General features: G+C 46.9%; 1 protein-coding gene across 9 annotated transcripts in view; it reads left to right on the top strand.

The window, feature by feature from the left end:
- Window positions 1-22,168, top strand: part of B3GNTL1 (UDP-GlcNAc:betaGal beta-1,3-N-acetylglucosaminyltransferase like 1) — a 93,703-nt gene that overhangs the window by 32,346 nt on the left and 39,189 nt on the right. For all 9 annotated transcript variants that reach the window (XR_006211378.1, XM_042967312.1, XM_042967306.1 and 6 more), the window contains 2 exons: window positions 11,234-11,299; window positions 17,740-17,835. Coding sequence is in view for 8 of the 9 variants with exons in the window: in XM_042967312.1 (XP_042823246.1) it covers window positions 11,234-11,299; window positions 17,740-17,835 (162 nt within the window). In the remaining variant the exon portion in view is untranslated. The remainder of the gene's footprint in view (window positions 1-11,233; window positions 11,300-17,739; window positions 17,836-22,168) is intronic.

The following is a 22,168-nucleotide window of genomic DNA, read 5'->3' as shown; positions in this document are numbered from 1 at the left end:
AAGTAATACTCCATTGTGTGTGTGTGTGTGTGTGTGTGTGTGTGTGTGTGTGTGTGTGTATGTGTGTGTGTATACCACATCTTCTTTATCCATTCCTCCATCGATGGATATTTGGGCTTTTTCTATACTTTGGTTATTGTCGATAGCACTATTATAAACATTGGGGTGCATGTGCCCCTTCAAAACAGTACACCTGTATCCCTTGGATAAATACCTACTAGTGCAATTGCTGGGTTATAGGGTAGTTCTATTTTTAATTTTTTGAGGAACGTCCGTACTGTTTTCCAGAGTGGCTGCACCAGTTTGCAATCCCACCAGCAGTGCAAAAGAGATCCTCTTTCTCTGCATCCTCACCAACATCTGTTGTTGCCTGAGTTGTTAATTTTAGCCATTCTGACAGGTGTGAGGTGGTATCTCATTGTGGTTTTAGTTTGTATTTCCCTGATGATGAGTGATGTTGAACATTTTTTCATGTGTCTGTTAACCATCTGGATGTCTTCTTTGGAGAAGTGTCTATTCCTGTCTTTTTCCCATTTCTTCCCTGGAATATTTGTTTTTTGGGTGTTGGGTTTGTGATAAAGTTCTTTATAGATTTTGGATATTAACCCTTTATCTGATAATGTTGTTTCAAATATCTTCTCCCATCCTGTTGGTTGCCTTTTAGTTTTGCTGATTGTTTCCTTCGCTGTGCAGAAGCTTTTTATTTTGATGAGGTCCCAATAGCACATTTTTGCTTTTGTTTCCCTTGTCTCCAGAGACATGTTGAGCAAGAAATTGCTGCAGCCGAGATCAAAGAGGTTTTTGCCTGCTTTCTCCTCTAGGATTTTGATGGCTTCCTGTCCTACATTTAGGTCTTTCACCCCTTTTGAGTTTATTTTTGAGTATGGTGTAAGAAAGTAGTCCGGGTTCATTCTTCTGCATGTCGCTGTCCAGTTTTCCCAGCACCACTTGCTGAAGAGATTATCTTTATTCCATTGGATATTCTTTCCTGCCTTGTCAAAGATTAGTTGGCCATACATTTGTGGGTCCATTTCTGGTCTATTCTGTTCCATTGATCTGAGTGTCTGTTTTTGTGCCAGTACCATGCTGTCTTGATGATTATAGCTTTGTAATATATCTTGAAGTCCGGGATTGTGATGCCTCCAGCTTTGGTTTTCTTTTTCAGGATTGCTTTGGCTATTCAGTGTCTTTTCTGGTTCCATACACATTGTGGTGTGGGATTGTTTGTTCTAGCTCTGTGAAGAATGCTGGTATTATTTTGATAGGGATTGCATTGAACATGTAGATTGCTTTGGGGAGTATCGACATTTTAACAATATTTGTTCTTCCTATCCATGAGCATGGAATAATTTTCCATTTTTTTGTGTCTTCTTCAATTTCTTTCATAAGCTTTCTATAGTTTTCAGTGTATAGATTTTTCACCTCTTCGGTCAGGTTTATTCCTAGGTATTTTATGGTTTTTGGTGCAATTGTAAATGGGATCGATTCCTTGATTTCTCTTTCTGCTGCTTAATTATTGACGTAAAGGAATGCAACTGGTTTTTGTGCATTGATTTTATATCCTGCAACTTTACTGAATTCGTGGATCAGTTCTAGTGGTCTTTTGGTGGAATCTTTTGGGTTTTCCATATAGAGTATCATGTCGTCTGCAAAGAGTGAAAGTTTGACCTCCTCCTGGCCGATTTGGATGCCTTTTATTTCTTTGTGTTGTCTGATTGCTGAGGCTAAGACTTCCAGTACTGTTGTTGATTAACAGTGGTGAGAGTGCACATCCCTGTCTTGTTCCTGACCTTAGGGGGAAAGCTCTCAGTTTTTCCCCATTGAGGATGATATTAGCATTGGGTCTTTCATATATGGCTTTTATGATCTTGCGGTATGATCCTTCTATCCCTACTTTCATGAGTATTTTTATCAAGAAAGGATGCTGTATTTTGTCAAATGTTTTCTCTGCATCTATTGAGAGGACCATGTGGTTCTTGTCCTTTATTTTATTGATGTGATAACTCACATTGATTGTTTTGTGGATATTGAACCAGTCCTACATCTAGGTATAATCTCACTTGGTTGTGGTGAATAATTCTTTTAATGTATTGTTGGATCCAGTTGGCTAGTATATTGTTGAGGATTTTTGCATCCATGTTCATCAGGGAAATTGGTCTATAGTTCTCCTTTTTAGTGGGGTCTTTGTCTGCTTTTGGAATCAAGGTAATGCTGACTTCATAGAATGAGTTTGGAAGTTTTCTTTCCATTTCTATTTTTTGGAACAGCTTCAAGAGAATAGGTGTTAACTCTTCTTTAAATGTTTGGTAGAATTCTCCTGGAAAGCCATCTGGCCCTGGACTCTTGTTTGTTGGGAGATTTTTGATTAGTGATTCAATTTCTTTACTGGTTATGGGTCTGTTCAAATTTTCTATTTCTTCCTGTTTCAGTTTCGGTAGTTTATATGTTTCTAGGAATTTGTCCTTTTTTTCCATATTGCCCATTTTATTGGCATATTAATTGCTCATAATATTCTCTTATTGTGTTTATTTCTGCTGTGTTCGTTTTGATCTCTCCTCTTTCATTCTTGATTTTATTTATTTGGGTCCTTTCCTTTTTCTTTTTGATAAAACTGGCTAGTGGTTTATTGATTTTGTTAATTCTTTCAAAGAACCAGCTCCTGGTTTCATTGATCTGTTCTACTGGGTTTTTTTTGTTGTTGTTGTTTCAATCCCATTGATTTCTGCTCTAATATTTATTATTTCCTGTCTTCTGCTGGTTTGGGGTTTTATTTGCTGTTCTTTTTCCAGCTCTTTAAGGTGTAAGGTTAGGTTGTGCATCTGAGACCTTTCTTCCTTCTTTAGGAAGGCCTGGATTGCTGTATACTTCCCTCTTATGACTGCCTTTGCTGCATCCCAGAGGTTTTGGGTTGTGGTGTTATCATTTTCATTGGCTTCCATGTAGTTTTTAATTTCCTCCTTAACTTCTTGGTTAGCCCATTCATTCTTTAGTAGGATGTTCTTAGTCTCCAAGTATTTGTTACCTTTCTAAATTTTTTCTTGTGGTTGCTTTCGAGTTTCATAGTGTTGTGGTCTGAAAATATGCATAGCAAGATCTTGATCTTTTTTTACTTGTTGAGGGCTGATTTATGTCCCAGTTTGTGATCTGTTATGGAGAATGTTCCATGTGCGCTCGAGAAGAATGTGTACTCTGCTGCTTGAGAATGAAATGTTCTATATGTATCTGTTAAGTCCATCCAGTCCAGTTGTCATTCAAAGCCATTGTTTCCTTGTTGATTTTCTGTTTAGATGATCTGTCCGTTGCTGTAAGTGGGGTGTTGAAGTCCCCTACTGTTATGGTATTGTTTTCAATGAGTTTCTTTGTGATTAATTGACTTATATATTTGGGTGCTTCCACGCTTGGAGCATAAATGTTTACAACTGTTAGTCTAATAAATTGTTAACTAGAAGTCATGACAATGGCGTTTTCGTCTCCTTTGCAATCTCAGAGAGTGCACTGAACCCTTTCACTGTTAAGTATGCTGTTTGCTGTAGATTGTTGTCATACCTGTCCTTAATAAAGCTAGGGACGTTCTCTTCCAAAGCTGAAGAAAGAGTAGATGCCCCAGGCAGAGGAAGGGCTCCTGCCACTGTGCCTCCATCTGGACTATATCCCCCAACAACCCCTCAGGGCCTGCCCCTTGGGCTGGAAGACCCCCTGCATCAGCGCAGATATTTCCTCCAAGTCTTTTCACCTTCTGGTTATTCTGCACACAAATTTGAAATTTTGATGAAGCCTGTTGGTCAGAGTTTTCTTTCTATCACTTGTGCTTTGTTGTCAGATGTAAGGATTCTTTGCTTAACTCAGGGTCACCAAGATTTTTCTGAGTTTCCAGTTTTAGCTCTCACATTTAGGTCTGTGGTCTACTTTGAATTCCTTTTGTGTATGGTGGGGATTGATGTTCATTTTTCCCTTCCAGTACCAGGGCCCCAGCCTTTGCCTTGCCTGGGCCATTCCTCTGCTTGTGGCTCTGCCTGTGTGGGTCTGCACACATCCCCGGGCCAGGTGGTAGCTCTGTGGCTGTGAGTTTTGAATCAGAAAGCATAAGACCTCCATCATGTTTCTTCTTTTGTCAAGACTGCCATCGCCATTCTGGGTCTTTACTTCTCCATGGGAATTTCAGGATCAGCCTGCCAGTTTCCATAAAGACACAAGTAGAGGTTTTGGTATGTATTGTAGTGAATCCATAGGTCAATTTGGGGAGAACTGTTTTGTAATATTGAGTCTTCTGATCCACTAATGCATGATGTCTCTTCTGTTCATTTAGATCATTCACTTGTTTCAGCAATGTTTTCTGATTTCCACTGTACAAGTCTTGGCACTTCTTTTGTTAAATGTATGTCTAATGGTTTTATTCTTTGATGCGATTATGAATGTATTATTTTATTTCAGATTATTTGATGCTAGTGTATAGAAATACAATTGAATTTTTTAACTGTAAATTGTATTTATTTTTTATCATTTTATGTTGTTTCATCACAGCAAGTGTGCCCCTTAATCCCCATCACCTACTTCACTGCCTCCCCTCCCTTCTGATGACCATTAGTGTGTTCTCTATAGTGAAGAGTCTGTTTCTTGGTTTGTTTCTCTCTCTCTCTCTCTCTCTCTTCTTGTTTTTTTTGTTGTTATTTTTTTTTGTTTTTTTTGCCTTTCTCATTTGTTTCTTAAATTCCACATATGAATGAAACCATCTGGTATGTGTCTTTCTCTGACTGACTTATTTTGCTTAGCATACTATACTCAAGCTCCATCCATGTCCTTGCAAATTGAAAGATTTCATTCCTTTTTATAGCAAAGTAATATTGTGTAATATATATAGGTCTTACACCTTTATCCATTAATCAGATGATGGACACGTGGGCTACTTCTGTAATTTGGCTATTGTAAATAATGCTGATATAAACATCAGGATGCATGTATCCCTTTGATAGTGTTTTTGCATTCTTTAGGTAAATTTCCAGTAGTGCAATTGCTGGACCATAGGGTAGTTCTATTTTTAACTTTTTGAGGAATCTCCATACTGTTTTCCTCAGTGGCTATACCAGTTTGCATTCCCACCAACAGTGTAAGAGGATTCCCCTTTCTCCACATCCTCACCAACACCTGTTGTTCCTTGTGTTGTTAATTTTAGCCATTCTGACAGGTGTGAGTGGTATCTCAGTGTGGTTTGGATTTATATTTCTCTGATGATGAGTGATGTTGACCATCTTTTTTCATGTGTCTGTTTGCCATCTAGACATCTTCCTTGGAAAAGGGTCTATTCAGTCTTCTGCCCATTTTTAATTATGGGGGGTGTTGAGTTTTATAAGTTCTTTATAGATTTTGCATACTAACCCTTTATCAGATGTGTCATTTGCAAATATTTTTTTGCCTTTATTTCCCCACAGTAAACCTTCTCTGATGTGGTCTCTTCTCTCTTTGGTTGTGTCAGTCTTCAGGTTGATTTCTGGGGTATTTGGGGTGATTTTGGTCTAGTTATGTCCATGGGATGAGGTGTGCCCAGGGTTCTCCTACCCTGCTGCCACCTTCCTCCTCTGAGTCAGTTGCCTTTTAGTTTTGTGGATTAAAGACCTAAATATAAGACCTGAACTCACAAAAATCCTCCAGGAGAAAAGAGGCAGCAACCTCTTTGACCTCAGCCCTAGCAACATTTTTCTAGGCGTGTCTCCTGAGGTAAGGGAAACAAAAGCAAAAATAAACTCTTGAGACTTCATCAAAATAAGTTTCTGCACAGTGAAGGAAGTGGTCAACAGAAATACAATTGATTTTTGTGTTCTGATCCTGTATTCTGTGACCTTGCTGAACTTGTTAGTTTAGTATTTTTTTGTGGATCCCTTAGGGTTTTCTGAATACAAACTCATGCTGTCTGCAAACTGAGGCAATTTCACCTCTTCCTTTCCAGTCTGGGCGCCTTTTACTTTCCTTTATTGTCTGATCCCACTGACCAGAAGCTCATGCGGTGCTCTGGGCACAAGGGCAGATGTTTTCCCTCATTCCCAGTCTCAGGGAAGACCTTTCGTTGCCCACCTTACAGACGTTAACTGTAGGGCTTTCGTAGATGCCTTTTATCAAGATGAAGAAGTTCCTTTCTATTCCTATGTTGTTGAGAATTTTTATCCTGAATGGCCACTGGATTTTGTGAAATCCTTTTTCTGCATTTATTGAGGTCATCAGGTAGCAATTGTTCTTTTTTTGTCAACATAATGTATGATATTAATTGACTTTCAGATGGTGAAGCAACCTTGCATTCCCAGGGATATCCCATTTGGTCTGGAATAAACCTTTGTACTTGTTGCCGATTTGGTTTGTGAATATTTTGTCAAGCACTCTTTCATCTATGTTCATGCGTCATATTGCTCTGTAGTTTTCTTAAGTTGTCTCTAACATTGGTACCGGGAAGTACTTAGCCACTTGGAGTGAGTAAGATATATCCCTGCCTCTACCACTTCTGGAGGCTTTGTGGTGAAGGTGACATATTGTTTCTTCTTTTTTTTTTTTTAAGATTTTATTTTTTTTTAAACGTTTATTTATTTTTGAGACAGAGAGAGACAGAGCATGAACGGGGGAGGGGCAGAGAGAGAGGGAGACACAGAATCCGAAGTAGGCTCCAGGCTCTGAGCCATCAACCCAGAGCCCGACGCGGGGCTCGAACTCACGGACCGCGAGATCGTGACCTGAGCTGAAGTCGGATGCCCAACCGACTGAGCCACCCAGGCGCCCCTAAGATTTTATTTTTAAGGAATCTCTGCACCCAACATGGGACTTGAACTCACAATCCCGAGATCAAGAGTCATGTGCTTTACCAACTGAGCCAGTCTGGCACCCCTGTTTCTTCTTTAAATGTTTGGTAGAATTTACTGCTTATGCCATCTGAACTTAGAGAGTTGTGGGGAGAGATTTTTATTTATTTATTTATTTATTTTTTTAACGTATATTTATTTTTGAGACAGGGAGAGACAGCATGAACGGGGGAGGGTCAGAGAGAGAGGGAGACACAGAATCCAAAACAGGCTCCAGGCTCTGAGCTGTCAGCACAGAGCCCAACGTGGGGCTCAAACTCACAGACTGCGAGACCATGACCTGAGCCGAAGTCGGATGCTTAACCGACTGAGCCACCCAGGTGCCCCATGAGATTTTTAATTTTTTGTGGGGAGAGATTTTTAACTACTAGCCCAATTTTTTTTTTTTTTTTTTTTTTTTTTTTACTTTTTATAGATCTCTTCAGATTTTATTTTTCTTCTTCAGTCAGTTTCAGAAACCCATATCTTTCTGGGAATTATCCGTTTCATCTAATTGTCTGCTTTGTTGGTGAGCAGTTGGTTTGGACTCTCCTGTAGTTCTCTTAACTTCTCTGAGGCCAACCTTGCTGTCTTCCTTTTCATTCCTAAATTTACTTACTTGTGTCTTCTCTTTTTCTTGGTCTGTCTCGCTCAGGAGTCAGCAGATGACAGCTCACAGGACAAAACCCCTGGCAGCCTGTTTTTTATGGTCTCTGAGCTAAAAACGGTCTTTTTATTTTTAAAATGTTATAAAAACAAAATAACAAACAACAACAACAAAAAAAAACAAGAATATTGGCAGAAACCACATATGGCCACAAAGACTAGAATATTTACTCTCTGGCCCTTTATAGAAAAAGTTTGTTGGTCTCCAATCTAGCTAAAAGTTTGTTAAATTTGATGTTTTCAAAGAACCAATCATTGTTTGAATTGATTGTTTCTGTTGCTTTTCTTTTCTCTGTCTCCTTCTATTTCTGCTCTGATCTTTATTATTTTTTTCTTACTTTTGGTTTAGTTTTCTCTTTTTTATTGTTGTTTCTTAAGAAATCAATCTTTGTTGGTACAGGTGCGGCTTTTGCCGTATTGCTATATCATGTTTTCATTCAGCTCAGAATATTTTCTAATTGTGATTTCTTCTGCAACTGTTGGCTGTTCAGAAGTAAATTGTTCATTTCCACACATTGGTAGTAGATTTCCCAAATACCCTCCTGTTTTTGGTTTCTGACTTAACTTCACTGTGGTCAGAGAACAGGTTTCATATGCTCTTAATGCTTTCACATTTGTGGTCCCTGCTGCGTAGACGAGCCTGCGCTGGTGGGTTGAGTGCTGGTTGATGGCACTGCCTCCCTTCTCTCTGCGGGTGGCCTGGCCTGTCCAGCCGTCCTGTCCGGTGCCCACAGTGAGTGTCTGAATTTCCAGCTTTTGCTGTTGAGTTGTCCCTTTCTTTCTTCAGGTCTGTGCTTTTTATTTCTTCTTCCTCTGTGGCCAGCACGCAAGTGCATTTACGACCTTTGCTTCTTTTTGATGGCGGCCCTCTGTCCGCGTGTAGCCTCCTCCCCGTCTCCAGGCATCCGCCGAAGGTCTGTCCGTCTCTCTGGCTTCAGTTTGCGTGGGATCTTCCGCCCTCCCACATTTAGTCGCTCTGTGTCGGAACCTGATGTCTGTGTCTTGCAAGTAGCACGTCAGTAGATCTTCTTTCTGTGTGTGTGTGTGTGTGTGTGTGTGTGTGTGTGTGTGTGTGTGTGTGTTTTAATCCAATCTGACAGTGTTTAGTTTTGGTTAAAGAATTGAGTTTTTTCACATTTGTTGTTTATTTGGCTGTGTGTGCTCATGCGTTCCCCGTTTACTTTCGGCCTCACGTCTCTTTTGTTCACATCTTCTGTCCTTGCTGCTTCCACCTATTTTATTGAACAGATATTTTCCAGTGCACTGCTTAAAATTACTGATTTTTAACTCTTTGAGTTATTTTCTTAATGGTTGCTTTCTGGGAGTCTTACCATGTGTTGTTTTGTCTGCCTGGTGACCCTCGTGTGCTGGCTGCTGTGTTTTAGCACCTGTGCAGTCTGAGGCCTTGCCTCAGATGAGAGTCCTCCCTCAGAGACTCCCCCTCACTTCCTCCGGGTGCCTGGGGCCCTGTGGCCATTGTCCCTCGAGCCCCTGTCGCCTTGGGGAGACAGCAGCTGCGGCCTGAGCTGGCAAGTGCTGTGGGTGAGCAGCACCCACTCCCTCCCTGACACTGAGCAGCCCTGGGCTCCCGGTTCCCTCCTCTCAGACTTTCCCCTCCTCTCAGACTTTCCTTAGGCTCATTGATGCCTCCAGGGCAGAAATGCTGGTGTTTTCCTGTTCACACCCCTGCCTGGATTTGGACCCAGTACCCCGAGTGCTTCTCGTTAACTCTCTATTGCTATTAAGACTTTTAAGATATTTACACAGCTTTCTTAGCTGAACAGAGCAGGATTATTTGTGTGCCAAAGGCTAGTGTGTCATTTCTGCGGGTGGAACCTGGAGGCCTCTTGACTGGGGTCAGGACCCTGTCCTGGCACACATGAGCAAGTTGCAAACCATGAGCAGGAAATTTCTCCATAAGTCAGAATGTTTGGCAGAAACACACAGGTAGCTAACATTTGATAATTCCTTGACCCTGTACTTTGCAAGCAGGGTTTCAACCTGTTAGTCAGTCTGCTCTGTCTCCTCCCCTTCTTCGGGGAGCCTCCTGAGCGCATGACCACGTAACTTCTGTCTTTGAGTCTGAAAGCCAAGCATAAAGACACTTAACAAAAACACACACACACACAAATTGACCTTGCTTTCTGCCGTAGAGGGAGATCTTCTTGTGGCTGGTGGCAACTTTGATTTGCAGGCAGCACGTCCCATCCTTGGCTTCTGTCCGCCTCTATCTCTTGCCTGACCATGGCCCTGGCCATCCCCAGGAGCCCATAGCCATACTCTCCCGGGGCCATTCTCACTCAGAAGCTACTTAATTTGAAGCTCCAGGTTTCTTTGAACTACAAAATTCTTTGACTAGATGAGCTTGTTTCTACCTAATATTATTGTGGTCAGAAAGGAAACAGCATTTCATTCTGAATTAATGTTATTTTTATAATACATCAAAATCCTTTGCCCTAGGCTGCTGAGAATGTTGTTTCTTAACTGGGCATCATTGTGGAACTTCAGCCAGTCTGGGGACCTTGCACACTCTCAGGCAAACATGTGTGGAGGTTTCTGAGCCCTCCCTCCTGTGCACTGTGGGGTCAGGACTGTGTATCCACCCCTTAGGCTCCTCTCCTTTGCATCTCAAATACCAGCTGACTTTTGTTAAAACCAGCTCCTAGTGTTGGGCACCAGCTGTGAACTCTGTGGACCTTGACCAGAACGGGGCCTTTTGCAGGACATGAAAAGTGGTGCAGATCATGGCCACCAGCAGAAACACATCTGAGCTTGTTTATTAAAATAGCACATGGCTTTTTTTGTGTAATAAAGACCTTTTCATTCATCCCATCAGCAAGTTTTTCTTCTTTCAAAATGGTCTCGGGAGAACAAGGAGCTTCTCTGTGACTTACAGGCCAGTGTGTGCTCTGAAATCATGGGGTACCTGTCGTGTTGCTTGGTTTTGGGGCTTCTTTGCTCCTTGCATTTCTCCTGGAATTTCTAAGCTAATTGTCAGTGGGTGTGTTAGCTGTCTTCAGTATTCTGTATACTTGCAGGGGCTGACTTTATTCAGACACCCTGGGGGTGATTCTAGTTCAGGAAGTGGTAGAAACTTACTTTAGAATGTTCTTGAGAGACAGGAATTTCTGGGCAGTTTTGGTTTTAGTGAATATTGGTTTCTCAGTTAATCCCATGTTCAAATTTTAACCCTGGCATGTAATTGCTGTGAGACCTTGGGTGAAATACATAGCCTTTCCAAGCCTTGTTTTCGTTGGCTACAAAACAGGGATAATTTTAGCTGTCCTGCCTTCAACTATACAAGATTGTAATTAAAAAAAAAAAAAAAAAAGTATATGTGAGCGTTTTGTAACCAGTGAAGTAATCGAAAATATAATTCAGTCTTGAGCAGACATTTCATTTGTTCTACAAGTATTTCTGTAGGCCAACTTCTAGAAAGTTGGGCTGGTCCAACTTCTAGAAAGGCATACAAGATGCCCCTTCCCAGTGGTGCAGGGCCTGTGTCTTAGGGATGTGTATCCTCAGATTGCTGGACGAGGCCAAGTGCCCTCTGGAGTACTTGCACACGGCAGTGTGCGAGCCATCGTGGGGACTGCCAGCATCTCCCTGCCAACTAACAGGGTTCCTGGTCCCATGGGTAGCATCTGCATTGCCTGTTCCCGGCTCTTGCCCATTTTGCTGTTGGCTTTTCTATCTGTTTCTTTCTTGTTTGTGGGTTATGTGAGTTTAAACTGTGTTCTTTGCCTCAGGATGATGTCATGATGCCTCAGAGGGTGAGACTGCAACTGGAAGCTGCTGCCCAACACCCGACAAGTGTAAGTCTAGGCATCTGCCCCTGGTGCATGTGCGTCCTGTGTCTGTTCCCAATGCGTGTGAGTCCTGGCATCTGTCCTTACGTGTGAGTCCTGATGTCTGTCCCTAACACGGGTGAGTCCTGGCGTGTGTCCCTGATGTGTATGAGTCTTGGCATCTGTCCCTGATGAGTGTGAATCCTGACGTCTGTCCCTGAATGTGAGTCCTGGCATCTGTCCTGAATGTGAGACCTGGTGTCTGTCCCTGAGTGTGTCTTGTGTCTGTCCTTAAGTGTGAGTCCTCTGCCTGTCCCTGAGTGTGAGTCCTACCTCTGTCTCCGACATGTGTGAGCCCTGTGTTTGTCCCCGAGTGTGAGTCCTGCGTCTGTCTGTGAGTTGTTGTCCACTCTGATGAAAGTGATGTCGCGGCTGTTTGCATTAAGGCTCTTCTTTAGGCTAGGACTGCCCCATCAGAGCATGAGCAGTGGCTCTTAGATCTCTAGACACTCAAGGCTGTTTTCCTGCGCACACAGGGCTTCTCGGTTTGGTTTTATTTTCATGAGCATTTCTGACGCCATGTGTAAAAGCACACACTGTGTCAGCAGCTTACAGGGTTATTCTTACTACCTAGAAGTCCTCAGACTACAGTTCTCAACTTCAGCAGGGCTTCCCAGTTGTCCTCCATGAGCCAGGACCGTCTTCCTGGGTACTCGTGGGGTGAGGGCCTCATTTCCTGACCGGAAGCCCCGTGTAGGGGAGGTGTCACCTGCCCATGTGGACCTGAAGGGCATCACAGACCCAGGGGCACTTGCCTCTGTATAGCTCCAGCCTGGTGGCTGATCCCAGAGCCTACGTCTGACCCTAGCACCCACTGCTTAAACGTCTGTGCCGAAGTTTTAGTGAAAATGTCTGAATTACTGTGATGATCACTGATTTTAGAAATCGTCAAACAGAAGGGTCTGCAGGACTGCTTGAACCAGCTTCCGTGCCGTCTACCCAGTGGGCGGCCTCCCTCCTGCCCCCGACTCCAGGTTCTGCTCCCTCTGCCACAGTGCTGGATCGGCGCCTGCACTGAAGCTTCTCCAGCATCACGGGCACACGACGAGCCCCCAGGGATCTGATTCTGGGCATCACGTGGGGCCTGAGCTCGGCATTTCTCATAGGCTCTGGGTGCCGGAGGGCTCAGGCTGTCCCCAGGCCATCCCCAGGCCGTGTGTAGGGCAGGGCAGGGCTCAGCAAGCCATCCTCAGCAAACCTGCACAGTGTGAGGGACTGTGAGAGGCTCAAAAGTGCACAAAATTTTCCAAGGAGCTTGAACAACTTTTGTGCATCCAGATGAATAAATTCTCTTCCAGCAGTTCTTTGTTTTGGAGCTTTGAATTCAGTGCACGGACTTTCTGCTTCTAAAGAAATTCAGCACCCTGTGCTTCCGTCTCTAGCTGCCCAGCCCCACACATGACTCTGTGACTCAGGGTCTTAGGCTGCAGGCACCTGGTCTGCCCTGTAAACACGTGTCCATGCTCCCCTCAAGGGGCTCTCACTCAGCTTGATGCTGAAGATCCTCAGTCCCTGAAGTGTAACTGCACTTACATTGCTTAAAATGACATTTTTAATGTAAACATGTCCTTGAAATATACCTGGAAGAAGATAAAAAATGGCCCCTCAGCTGCATCTTGAGAAGTTACTACAGTGCTCCTCAGGCTGGAAGCTTCCGGAAGGTGGGATGCATGGGAGGTTTGAAAGTGCCCAGTTGCACTCCTTCATTGAGAAGTGACCTCTCGGCTGGCATAGTGTCTTGGGGGCCACTGTGCGTCCTGGGGTCCTGACGGCAGGGGTGTGATGTCACTGGCTGGTGAAACCAGGCAGGCAGGGAGCCAGCACCCACAGCTTCCTCATGACCGCTCCCTGCTTGAATGGGGCCAGTCATGTCCTCCAGGAAGTCAGCTGGTCGCAGGTCTGAGTCACGGCTGCAAAACCCCTTCCTGGCAGCACACAGGTGATGTTTGAGGAACTGTAGGGTTAGGCTCCCAAGTGGGCACAAAACGGACCATGACAGACGGGAGGTTGCTTGTGGCCAGTGCTGCCTACATCCGAGCCAGACCCCAGAGCACAAAGGAAGTGGGAGACAGTGCAGTGTTTGAGGGCGTGAAAGCCAGGGTGTGCAAGGCACACCTTCGTAGGTGCTGTGGGGCTTGCACACGGCTCTGCAGCCTTCACCAGATCCTGACAGGAGACAGGGGTCGGCCAAGTGTTAGAACCACGGCTATGTACAAATACAGATTTCATAGCAATCAGCTACCACAGCCCCCAGGAGATGCTTGCTAAAAGTTTACACAGACTCTTGAATCTCTGATGCTTTCTAGCTGGAAATGAACAGATGTCAGAAAGATGCTCTGACATACAGTGTCGACAGGTTACGGCTTCTTCTGAAAGCCCCTGGGGGGGTGGCCCAGCACTCATCCCTCGCCCCTCAGCAAGCATCCTGTGAGGCTAATGGCAGGTGCTTGTGCCGTGGCGGGCAGCCGTCCTGAGATGCCACATCTCTTAGAGTGATGCTCACGTGGCAGGGGTTTAAAATATGCTCTGCATTAAAACTTCTGAAGAGTTTGTCACCAGTGTTGATGACTTAGAGAGTGAGATGTGTTCTCCATACTGCAGAAATCAAACACATTTTGCTTCGTTAATGGAATGGTTTTGGGTGGTTCTTCACGCATAGGTGCAAATGGATTGCCAAGTCTCGGGACACATAAGGAATTTGGGGAAAATGCACACTGTCATTTTGTCTTAATTAAAACATTAGTTTGCGTTTTTATAGGTTTTATAAAGTTCTAGGTTAGAGTTTTCCTTGTTAACCTCATAAATTTACTCGATGTTGTGTTCCCACGTTCAGGAGAAGCTGCTTGCTCCTGCTGCGTGTCTATCCCAGCTACAAGGAGAGGCTAAGTGGCGGGAGTGGTTGCTCCTGTGTGGAGTGTAGACCGGGATGCCATACTCTTGTTGCCCCAGAGCAAAATCAGCAGAGTTGTTGCTGTGGGGCTGATTTTTGTGTTTTTTTTTTAAGTTTATTGATTTTGAAAGAGCGACTGGGGGAGGGGCAGAGAGGGAGAGAGAGAGAATCCCAAGCAGGCTCCTTGCTGACAGTGTGGAGCCTGATGTGGCAGAGCGGTTGGACAGCTACCTCCATTCTGCATCCAGTAACCTTCTTTACTTTCTGACCTTTTTTCCCAGCCAAACTGCTGGATCTGAGACACCCCCATATAAGCTCAGAAAGTTTCAAGAGCGTTTGTAGGGACCACACGCCAGGATCCCCTGCCATCTGCCCCGTTGGCAGCACATGCTCTCAAAGGAACCGGCCGACACCTCTCCAGAGCCTTACTCTAGCGGCTACTCTTAGGTGTGTGGCAGGAGGCAGTGCATCCCCAAAGCCAGCACACGCCCTTGGGTTCATTCAGCCTGTGCTTACTGAGCACCGCCTGCATACAGGGCATTGTGCTAGGCTCCTGTCACAGCGGCTCTGCCCCAGGGCATGTGAGTCTCGCGGCACGTGGAACATTGAGCATATGTTGTACTCGGTCACCGGAGACATCTCGCGCCAGCCCTCCTGCTTTGGAGGCAGGGGGTGGCTCAGGAGAAGAGCTTGGTGTCATGCTACAGACACGTCTTCAGGAAGAAAAGGTTTCCCGTGGTTTCTGCTCTGTGGGCCAGGCCACTTTGTTTTCAGAAAGTGTTAAGGCACACAGAAGTACCCTCCTCTTCATCTATAGGTGCTCTCACCACGGAAGGTAGATGTCACCTCACCCGCCCTCTTTCTCCATGTGAGACTCCACCCCACTTGGCTCTAGCCTTCATCAGAAGCCAGCATCTGGGCAAAGGGCTCACCGTGGAAGCAGCGTGAGCACCCGCGAGCCCACAAGCGCCTCGTCCGGCTGGACACAAGCACTGGGAGCGGGCTGCTGTGCACCTGGCCCGTTTGTCACCCCTAGCAGCTGCTCAGGACGCAGCAGGCGTGGGGCGTGGGTCTGTGGCATCTGTGTGTGGAAGTTAAGCCCCTGTATCCATGTGTGAGCACAACTCTGAAACAAGATTTCTACTTCACAGCTTTATTTAAATTATTATTTTGAGAGAGAAAGAGGGAGAACATGATCGGGGGAAGTGCAGGGAGAGAGGGAGAGAGAGAATCCCAAGCAGGCTCTGTGCTGTAAGCATGGGGCCCAACTTGGGGCTCAAACCCACAAACTGATCAGAACCTGAGCTGAAACCAGGAGCCAGACGCTTAACTGACTGAGCCATCCAGGTGCCTCTCTACCTCACAGCTTTGGATCATTTTCCCTTTTTTCTCCCAGAATCTTTTCTGCTCAACAATCAGATGCAAAGCCAGTCTTGACAAGACCAGAAAATAGATACAATAGACACAGAAGTACATCTGGGTCAGATCAGGCCCTGGGGAGTCAGGAGCTGTTCTAACACACCTGTCTTCAGTGCATGGTTCTAGAAGGAGGGGACAGGCTCTGTGGGAAGTATGGGAAAAGCACATGCACCTGTGGCCAAGGGTGTTTTATCCCCGTTAGAAAATGGACAAGAGACATCTTACCAAAGAGGATGGACGGGAGCACATAAGCCACAGAAAGAGGGTCAGCCATCAGGAAACAAGGTTAGAACGGTGATGAGGGTCACCGCAGACCCGTTGGAAGGGCTGAAACCGAAGCCACGGCCACGCCAGAGGCCGGTGAGGATGTGAGAGCACTTGGTCACTCACACACAGCTGGTGAAGCCATTGTGGAAAACAGTTTGACACTTTCTTAGCAAATTAAACATGCAAATACTGTACAACCTGGCAGTCATACTCATGGGCATTTACCCCAGAGAAATGAGGACATGTTCGCACAAAAACCTGTACGTGAATGTTCGTCGCAGAATGCTAGTAACAGCCCACATGTCCCGTAGTGTCTGTACTGTGCAGTGTTTTTCAGCCAAACAAGGAAAAACTGTTGTTGCACACAACAGCCTGGACGAGTCTCCAGAAAATTAGGGAGCGGAAAATAAGCCAGTCACAAAAGGCTACACACTGTGTGATTCTGTTGATTAAACGTCCTTGGAAAGACAGAATTACAGCATTGGAATAACAGATCAGCACTGCCACTCACAGAGAGGGGGTGTGGCTGTGAAGCTGCAAGCGTTCCCTTTGCTGGTGGTAACTTGCAGTGGTTTTTCAAGATGTTACTGTTGGAGGCACTGTGTAAAAGATACACAGGATCTCTCTCAATTATTGCTACTACCTGTGAATCTAGTGTTTTCTCAAAAAAAGTTTTAAAAAGCCCATCAGCAAAAAATGGCAAGCAAGCAAAAACTTTCTCAAAGCTCTTCATTAGCACTTATGCATTAATATAAATTAATCACTCTGCATAAGTACTATAGAGAGCAAGATGTAAGAAATTCAAATATCGTGGTGGAACTTTGGCTGATTTCTTAATAAGGAGGCTGATACGGGTCTCAGCAACCACTGTAAGGTGGAGAGAGCAGAGTCTGGGGCCAGCCTTTAGCACCCTTACAGGAGCTCTTTGAGCCTCAGCAAGGGGCGGTCCCTGTGCTGCCCAACGTCCTCCCTTGAAGGGGGCTCCCTCCTGCAGTGCCAGACTCAGATGCCTTTAGTGGGGACCAGCCTCTTCCCACAACTGACTCTGACTCTGGAGGACTGGACCCTTCACACAGCAGTCATAGACCTATTTCAACATCCTGCAGGCAGACACTTAAACAGAAGTGCAGATGGTGTCCCTAGGTTTCAAGCTCTGTTGGAGGGGCGAACCGGGGCTGCTGGGGGCCAGGGGTGCAGAAGCAGGGATGTGCACAGGGAGTCATGTTGTCCCCCAGAGGAGGCAGGGCCAGGCTTTGAGGACCAAGGGTAGGAGGAGTGGTAAGAAAATGGTACATTATGGGAAGGGTGTTGCACTGCAGAACGAGGATTCCTTCTGGGATGGGGAGGGCCTGTCTGCTGGTACCCTTGGACTCTTGTTTATTGAGAGGTTACTGCCTTCGGGAGGCTGAGTCCCGAACATTATGGAGAAATGGGACCGTTTGGATTTCCTGCCCAGGAAGCTGCAGCAGAACCTTCTCATGTCTGCTGCAGTTCTGGCTCAAGAAGAAGTTACTGGAAGCACCTGGATGTCCGACCTTGTGTACAGGTCATTGCAACTTGAACGCATTAAGGGGGAAGGGTTATCTGTGACAGTTCTAACCCAGAGTAGTTTATCGGGTGCTGCTGGAACTGTCCGGTGTGGGGTCCGCCCGGAACTCTGCACTGAGTGGGTGCCTTCCCTCTCCCCTTTACTCCCAGAAGTTTTCCCCGATCTAGTGTGGGGTCTCAGTTCCCTGCTGGCTGTGCACGCTTCCACCAGGTGAGACATGTAGACAGGCGTGTGCGCACGCGAGCTCACAGTGACTTTGTTAAGTTCTGTTTTGTTTCACAGATTGTAGGTTGCCAGGTGAGGAGAGACCCTCCCAACTCCACTGAGCGATACACAAGGTGGATCAACCAGCTAGCGCCAGACCAGCTTCTCACTCAGGTACTCCTGCCCTCGTCTGGGAGCCCACCCGTGTTTGCCCACCTCCTGAGTGTGGCCTGGCAGACACACACTGGAGACATTGGAGAGGGGGACAGTGATTCAGAGGAGCCTGGCCTGGGAGGGAGCTGGAGCCAGCTGGCAGGTCTGAAGGCCTGGCTGGAGCCTGGGGAGGGTGCAGGTGCAGCCCAGCCACACAGGCCCAGGTGGACAGGGCGGGAGGGGGGCAGGGATGGGGCCAGGCTGTGGGAGGGAAGAGGCATCCAGGAAAGGCCATCCCCAAGGCAGGGTGCACTGGAGCAGGGCAGTCTGAGGGAGAGAGTGTCTGGGTGGCCCAGAAAGAGAGAAGGCAGGAACAGGTACTCCGGTCCCAGCTTTGGGTCTGCCAGATGCTGGAATCACTGGGTTTTGCTTTTAAATACTGTTTCCTCACACACACACACACACACACACACACACACACACACACACACAGAAGGTGCTTTTGCTTTTAGATTTTCTTGTCACATTTTGAGAACATTCCATGAATGGATATTTACAGACACCAGTGGTTAAAGGCCCAGAGAAGCTAATTTGTGTTTTAGTTGCTCCTAAAGCTGAACAGGCAGGAGAAGGAGCCAGTGTTTGGGTCCTGTGTGGCCTGCATGCTCCACTCAAGTGATGCGGGGGCCTGGAGGCAGGAGCTCACGGATGTTTAGGTGCCGGCAGAGGCTTGGCGGTGGGCTGGGGGCAGTGGAGTCCACACTGGAGTGTCTGGAGTGCCTGGCTGGAACGGAGAGTGTCCCCTCGCATGTGGAGTGTGCAGGGACTGCTATTCCGAGCCTGGCAGTGCACATGGCCTCCCCTCCAGCTGGTAAGGGCCTAAGGGCGTGGCACAGCTCGAAGCAGCAAAAGTCCATGATGCAGAGTCGCTGAAACCATGGAGGTCTGGTTGCAGACTTACAGGGTGTGTAAGCATCACTACACGTGTGGAGAAGCAGCAGGAGGTCTGTGGTCCCTGCTGCCACGCTTGGCCTGGTCCTTCCCTCCACAGAGAGGGGCCGGGCCTGCAGGGCTCACAATTCTGGGAGGTGCTGCCTTTTTACAGACATGTTGTCAGGATACCCACTTGGGTTTGCTTTTTTTTTTTTTTTCTCAACTAACTCTGAAGAGCTAGCAAGGGCTTTCCTGTTCCTAACTGGGGATTAAAATGTCATATTCAACGTGAAAGCTTCTGGCCTCCAGTCAACCCAGAACTCCCCCCAATTTGGGGCACCCAGAGGCTCCTTGCACAGGGCCAGGCTCGGCCTGGCACCAGCAAGGGGTCTCTGGAAATACCCCCCTCACTCCCGAATATTGGTGCACTGGCAGCTGAGTGTGCCGTCACCCCAGTGGGAGAGACTACTGACGCTCCTGCGTCTGCCTGTGTGTGACTTTCTGGTAGAATGTGAGTCAGGCAGGAACTATGTAGCTAAACACCGAGGGTATGATTTAAACGCAGTGGGCACATTTTCAGCCGGAAATTCGAGTTCTGATTGGAGGGCTAAGAAGACTTAAGTATTAGACATCATAGAAATAACTAAGAGTCCTCTTAAGTAGTGTTTTTCTTTACCAAGTTAGGGGAAATTAAAGTCTGAGGTTTCTCAAGACAAACTGAAAGAAGCTATGTGTTCTCTGAACCGTTTCTCAGATCCTGCTCATCATGTAAACTGACCCACGTGTGAGGTGGGAGCCGCATGATTGGTATTTGGTGCTCGCTTTACGCCTTCGGCGAGATGCTGCTCCCAAGGGACCTGCCTCTCCTGACTCAGGGAGATCAAAGGGGGGGCCAGACCAGACCCCACTGTGCCCCGAGGCCATGCCCGGGGCCCTGGTCCTGCCCAGGCCTCCCACCAGTCCACCTGGCAAGGCTAAGTGACAGCAGCCTTGGGCCGATTTGGAAGATGGGGCGGGGGCGGTTAGGGGTGCTCTCCTGTCCTGGGGCGGCTGGTTCCCAGCTTTTCCTTTTTCATGTGAGCAGCATCGACAGCAAGACCGTTAGACTCACTTGGCTTGTGCAAAAAGACCACGTTTCACTTACTCATCTACCTCAGTGTGTCTTTCCCGTGAAAGCGTGTCTGTCCTTCATGGCACAATGAATTGACCCAATTCTAATCAATTAGCATTCACGAAACTTAAAAACATAATTTGAAACAGACTAACCTGTACTGTTTTTCTTCATTTTCTCATTTAAAAGGAGCATCACCAACCCGTGTCCGCAGTACAGATCCATGTAAACTGGCAACTTTCAACATGTTAGAGAAGTTAGCGAGTTCTCTAAAACATACTGCTAGGGTGAAAGGAAACTTTTTACTAATGTCTGTTTCTATTAAACCCAGAAGCCACAGATTTTGGATTTAACATTAAAGTTTATTCTTGTTGCTATGTGGGTGTTACAGTGTCAGAATACTGGAACATTTGTTATCTGTGTAAAGATAGTCTTCCAACAAATTAGAAATAAGGATAATAAACCACAGGAATCTGGAAATGAGTCACACAAAACTCTGCTCTGTTTCTCTGAGAAGAATTCATATCACTTCCTGGTAAGATACCACTAATGAGGTCTGTGAATTTCATTAGATGGTTCATTTTCTTTAACTCACAGGCTTTTCCTTTCTAAATAAAAACTAATCTCGTTTTAAGTCTATAATCCTTAGTTTTGTCTTAAACGTTTGAGTACCAACAGCATCTAAAAGGATCAGTCTGTACATATAGGTTCCTCGTGGGCCTCTCTTGAGGTTAGACTCTACTCAGGACAAAGGATGGCCAGAGCCCTTGGTGTTTTGTTTCCGTGTGTATGCTCCCGGAGGCACACTGGAATAGGTTTTTGCCTTTTAAGACCTACATGGGATTTATTTTTGCAAAGTGCACTTGGCGTTGGTGGCAAAACAAGGGAAGAAACCAAAAGCAAACCCCCAGGTCCCCGGAATAGCAGCATCCGAGCCTCACCTGGAAACCCCTTCTTTTGACAAAATTCTAAGAAACTGGATTATCTGATTTTTCAGTCGGTGACACATCAGAACCAGAAGAAAGGGTGACAGCTTGACAGTGAAGGAGACATAATCGAAAAGGAATCCGAGAGTGAGAGCCAGGAGCTCCTGGGACCTCCTCACTGCAGCTGCGCTTCCCCGGAATGCCGCCCCCTCCCCTTGCCTGAGTGCGCGCCTTCCCCGGGCGCCGCCCCCTCCCCTTGCCTGTCGTCCTCGTCCCGTGACCTGTGCGCGCCTCCCCCTCGCCTTACCTGTGTGCGCCCCGCCCCCCTCACCTGTGGTCGTTCGGTACCGGTCCTGGTGCGCTCTCTGTCCGCCGGGGATTCCGCGGATGGAAGGGGGCCTGGGCGGGGGCCGGGGGCTCTGCGTGGACAGCCAGGTGCGGGACGCTGCCCGGCCGCGGCCGCACACCTGCCTCTCGGGGCCTTGTGCGGCTCAGGTGTCCAGTCCGCTCGGCCACCCGCTGGTGCGCGCAGCTTGCGCGCCCTCTGCCGGGGCCTGTGCCTGAGCTTCAACTGCGCGCAGTGACCTAACCCGCAGAGTATGTTAGGCCTCTTGGATCTGTTGCATTTGGTTCCAAGAATTCTAAATTTGTTGCGGGCCTGCCTCGGGAATTTTCTGTACCTCATTCAATCACAGCCTGTTCCAGGCGTAAGTAATCAAAGAAGCAATTGTTACTTAAATTGAAGCCAGCGCGCCACTCATTACCAGTTAGACCAGGGACTGGCTCGGGGGGCCAGATCTGTTCTGCTGCCCCTTTTTGTAAGTGAAGTTTTGTGGGCACACCACCATGCCCACGGTTGTGGCTGTTTCATGAACGGCAGTGCTTAGTACCTGTGACACAGAGCTAGGCCGGAGAAGCCTGGAAGTTAGTATCTGGCACTTTACAGGGAAGGCTTGCCTACCTCGGGTTCGGCAGCAGTGTGGTTAATTTGCCAGCACCTGGCTGTAACGTGGCGTTGGTCAGCCTTCTCTGTGCCGGCAAGTGGCCTGAGACGCTAAGGAACCTCTCAGGGACTCAGCCCTGGGGCAGGTGGTAGCGTTAGCACCACTTCTCACAAGGGGGCTTGAGGCCTGACAGCGTGGGCAGGGCCGGGCATGCTGGCTTGTTTTCACCACCTTGGCAACCACCCCTGACACTTGTCTGCGAACAGCAATAATCCTTGAGAACGTTTCAGCTGCGTGCCCTTCTTGGGATGCATCCTCTCTCTTTCACAAGAAACAGGCCCAGCGGCTCGGTGGCTGGTTCATTCTGTCTTCTTGCTCTCTCTGCGTGGTACCCAGCTGCCCTGGAGCGGTGGCTCCCGCCCCGCAGGCTGCAGTCGGGT

Source organism: Panthera tigris, chromosome E1 (assembly GCF_018350195.1).
Source record: "Panthera tigris isolate Pti1 chromosome E1, P.tigris_Pti1_mat1.1, whole genome shotgun sequence".
NCBI lineage: Eukaryota > Metazoa > Chordata > Mammalia > Carnivora > Felidae > Panthera > Panthera tigris.
The sequence above is the reverse complement of the archived record's forward strand: the minus strand, read 5'-3'. Positions and strand labels throughout refer to the sequence as shown.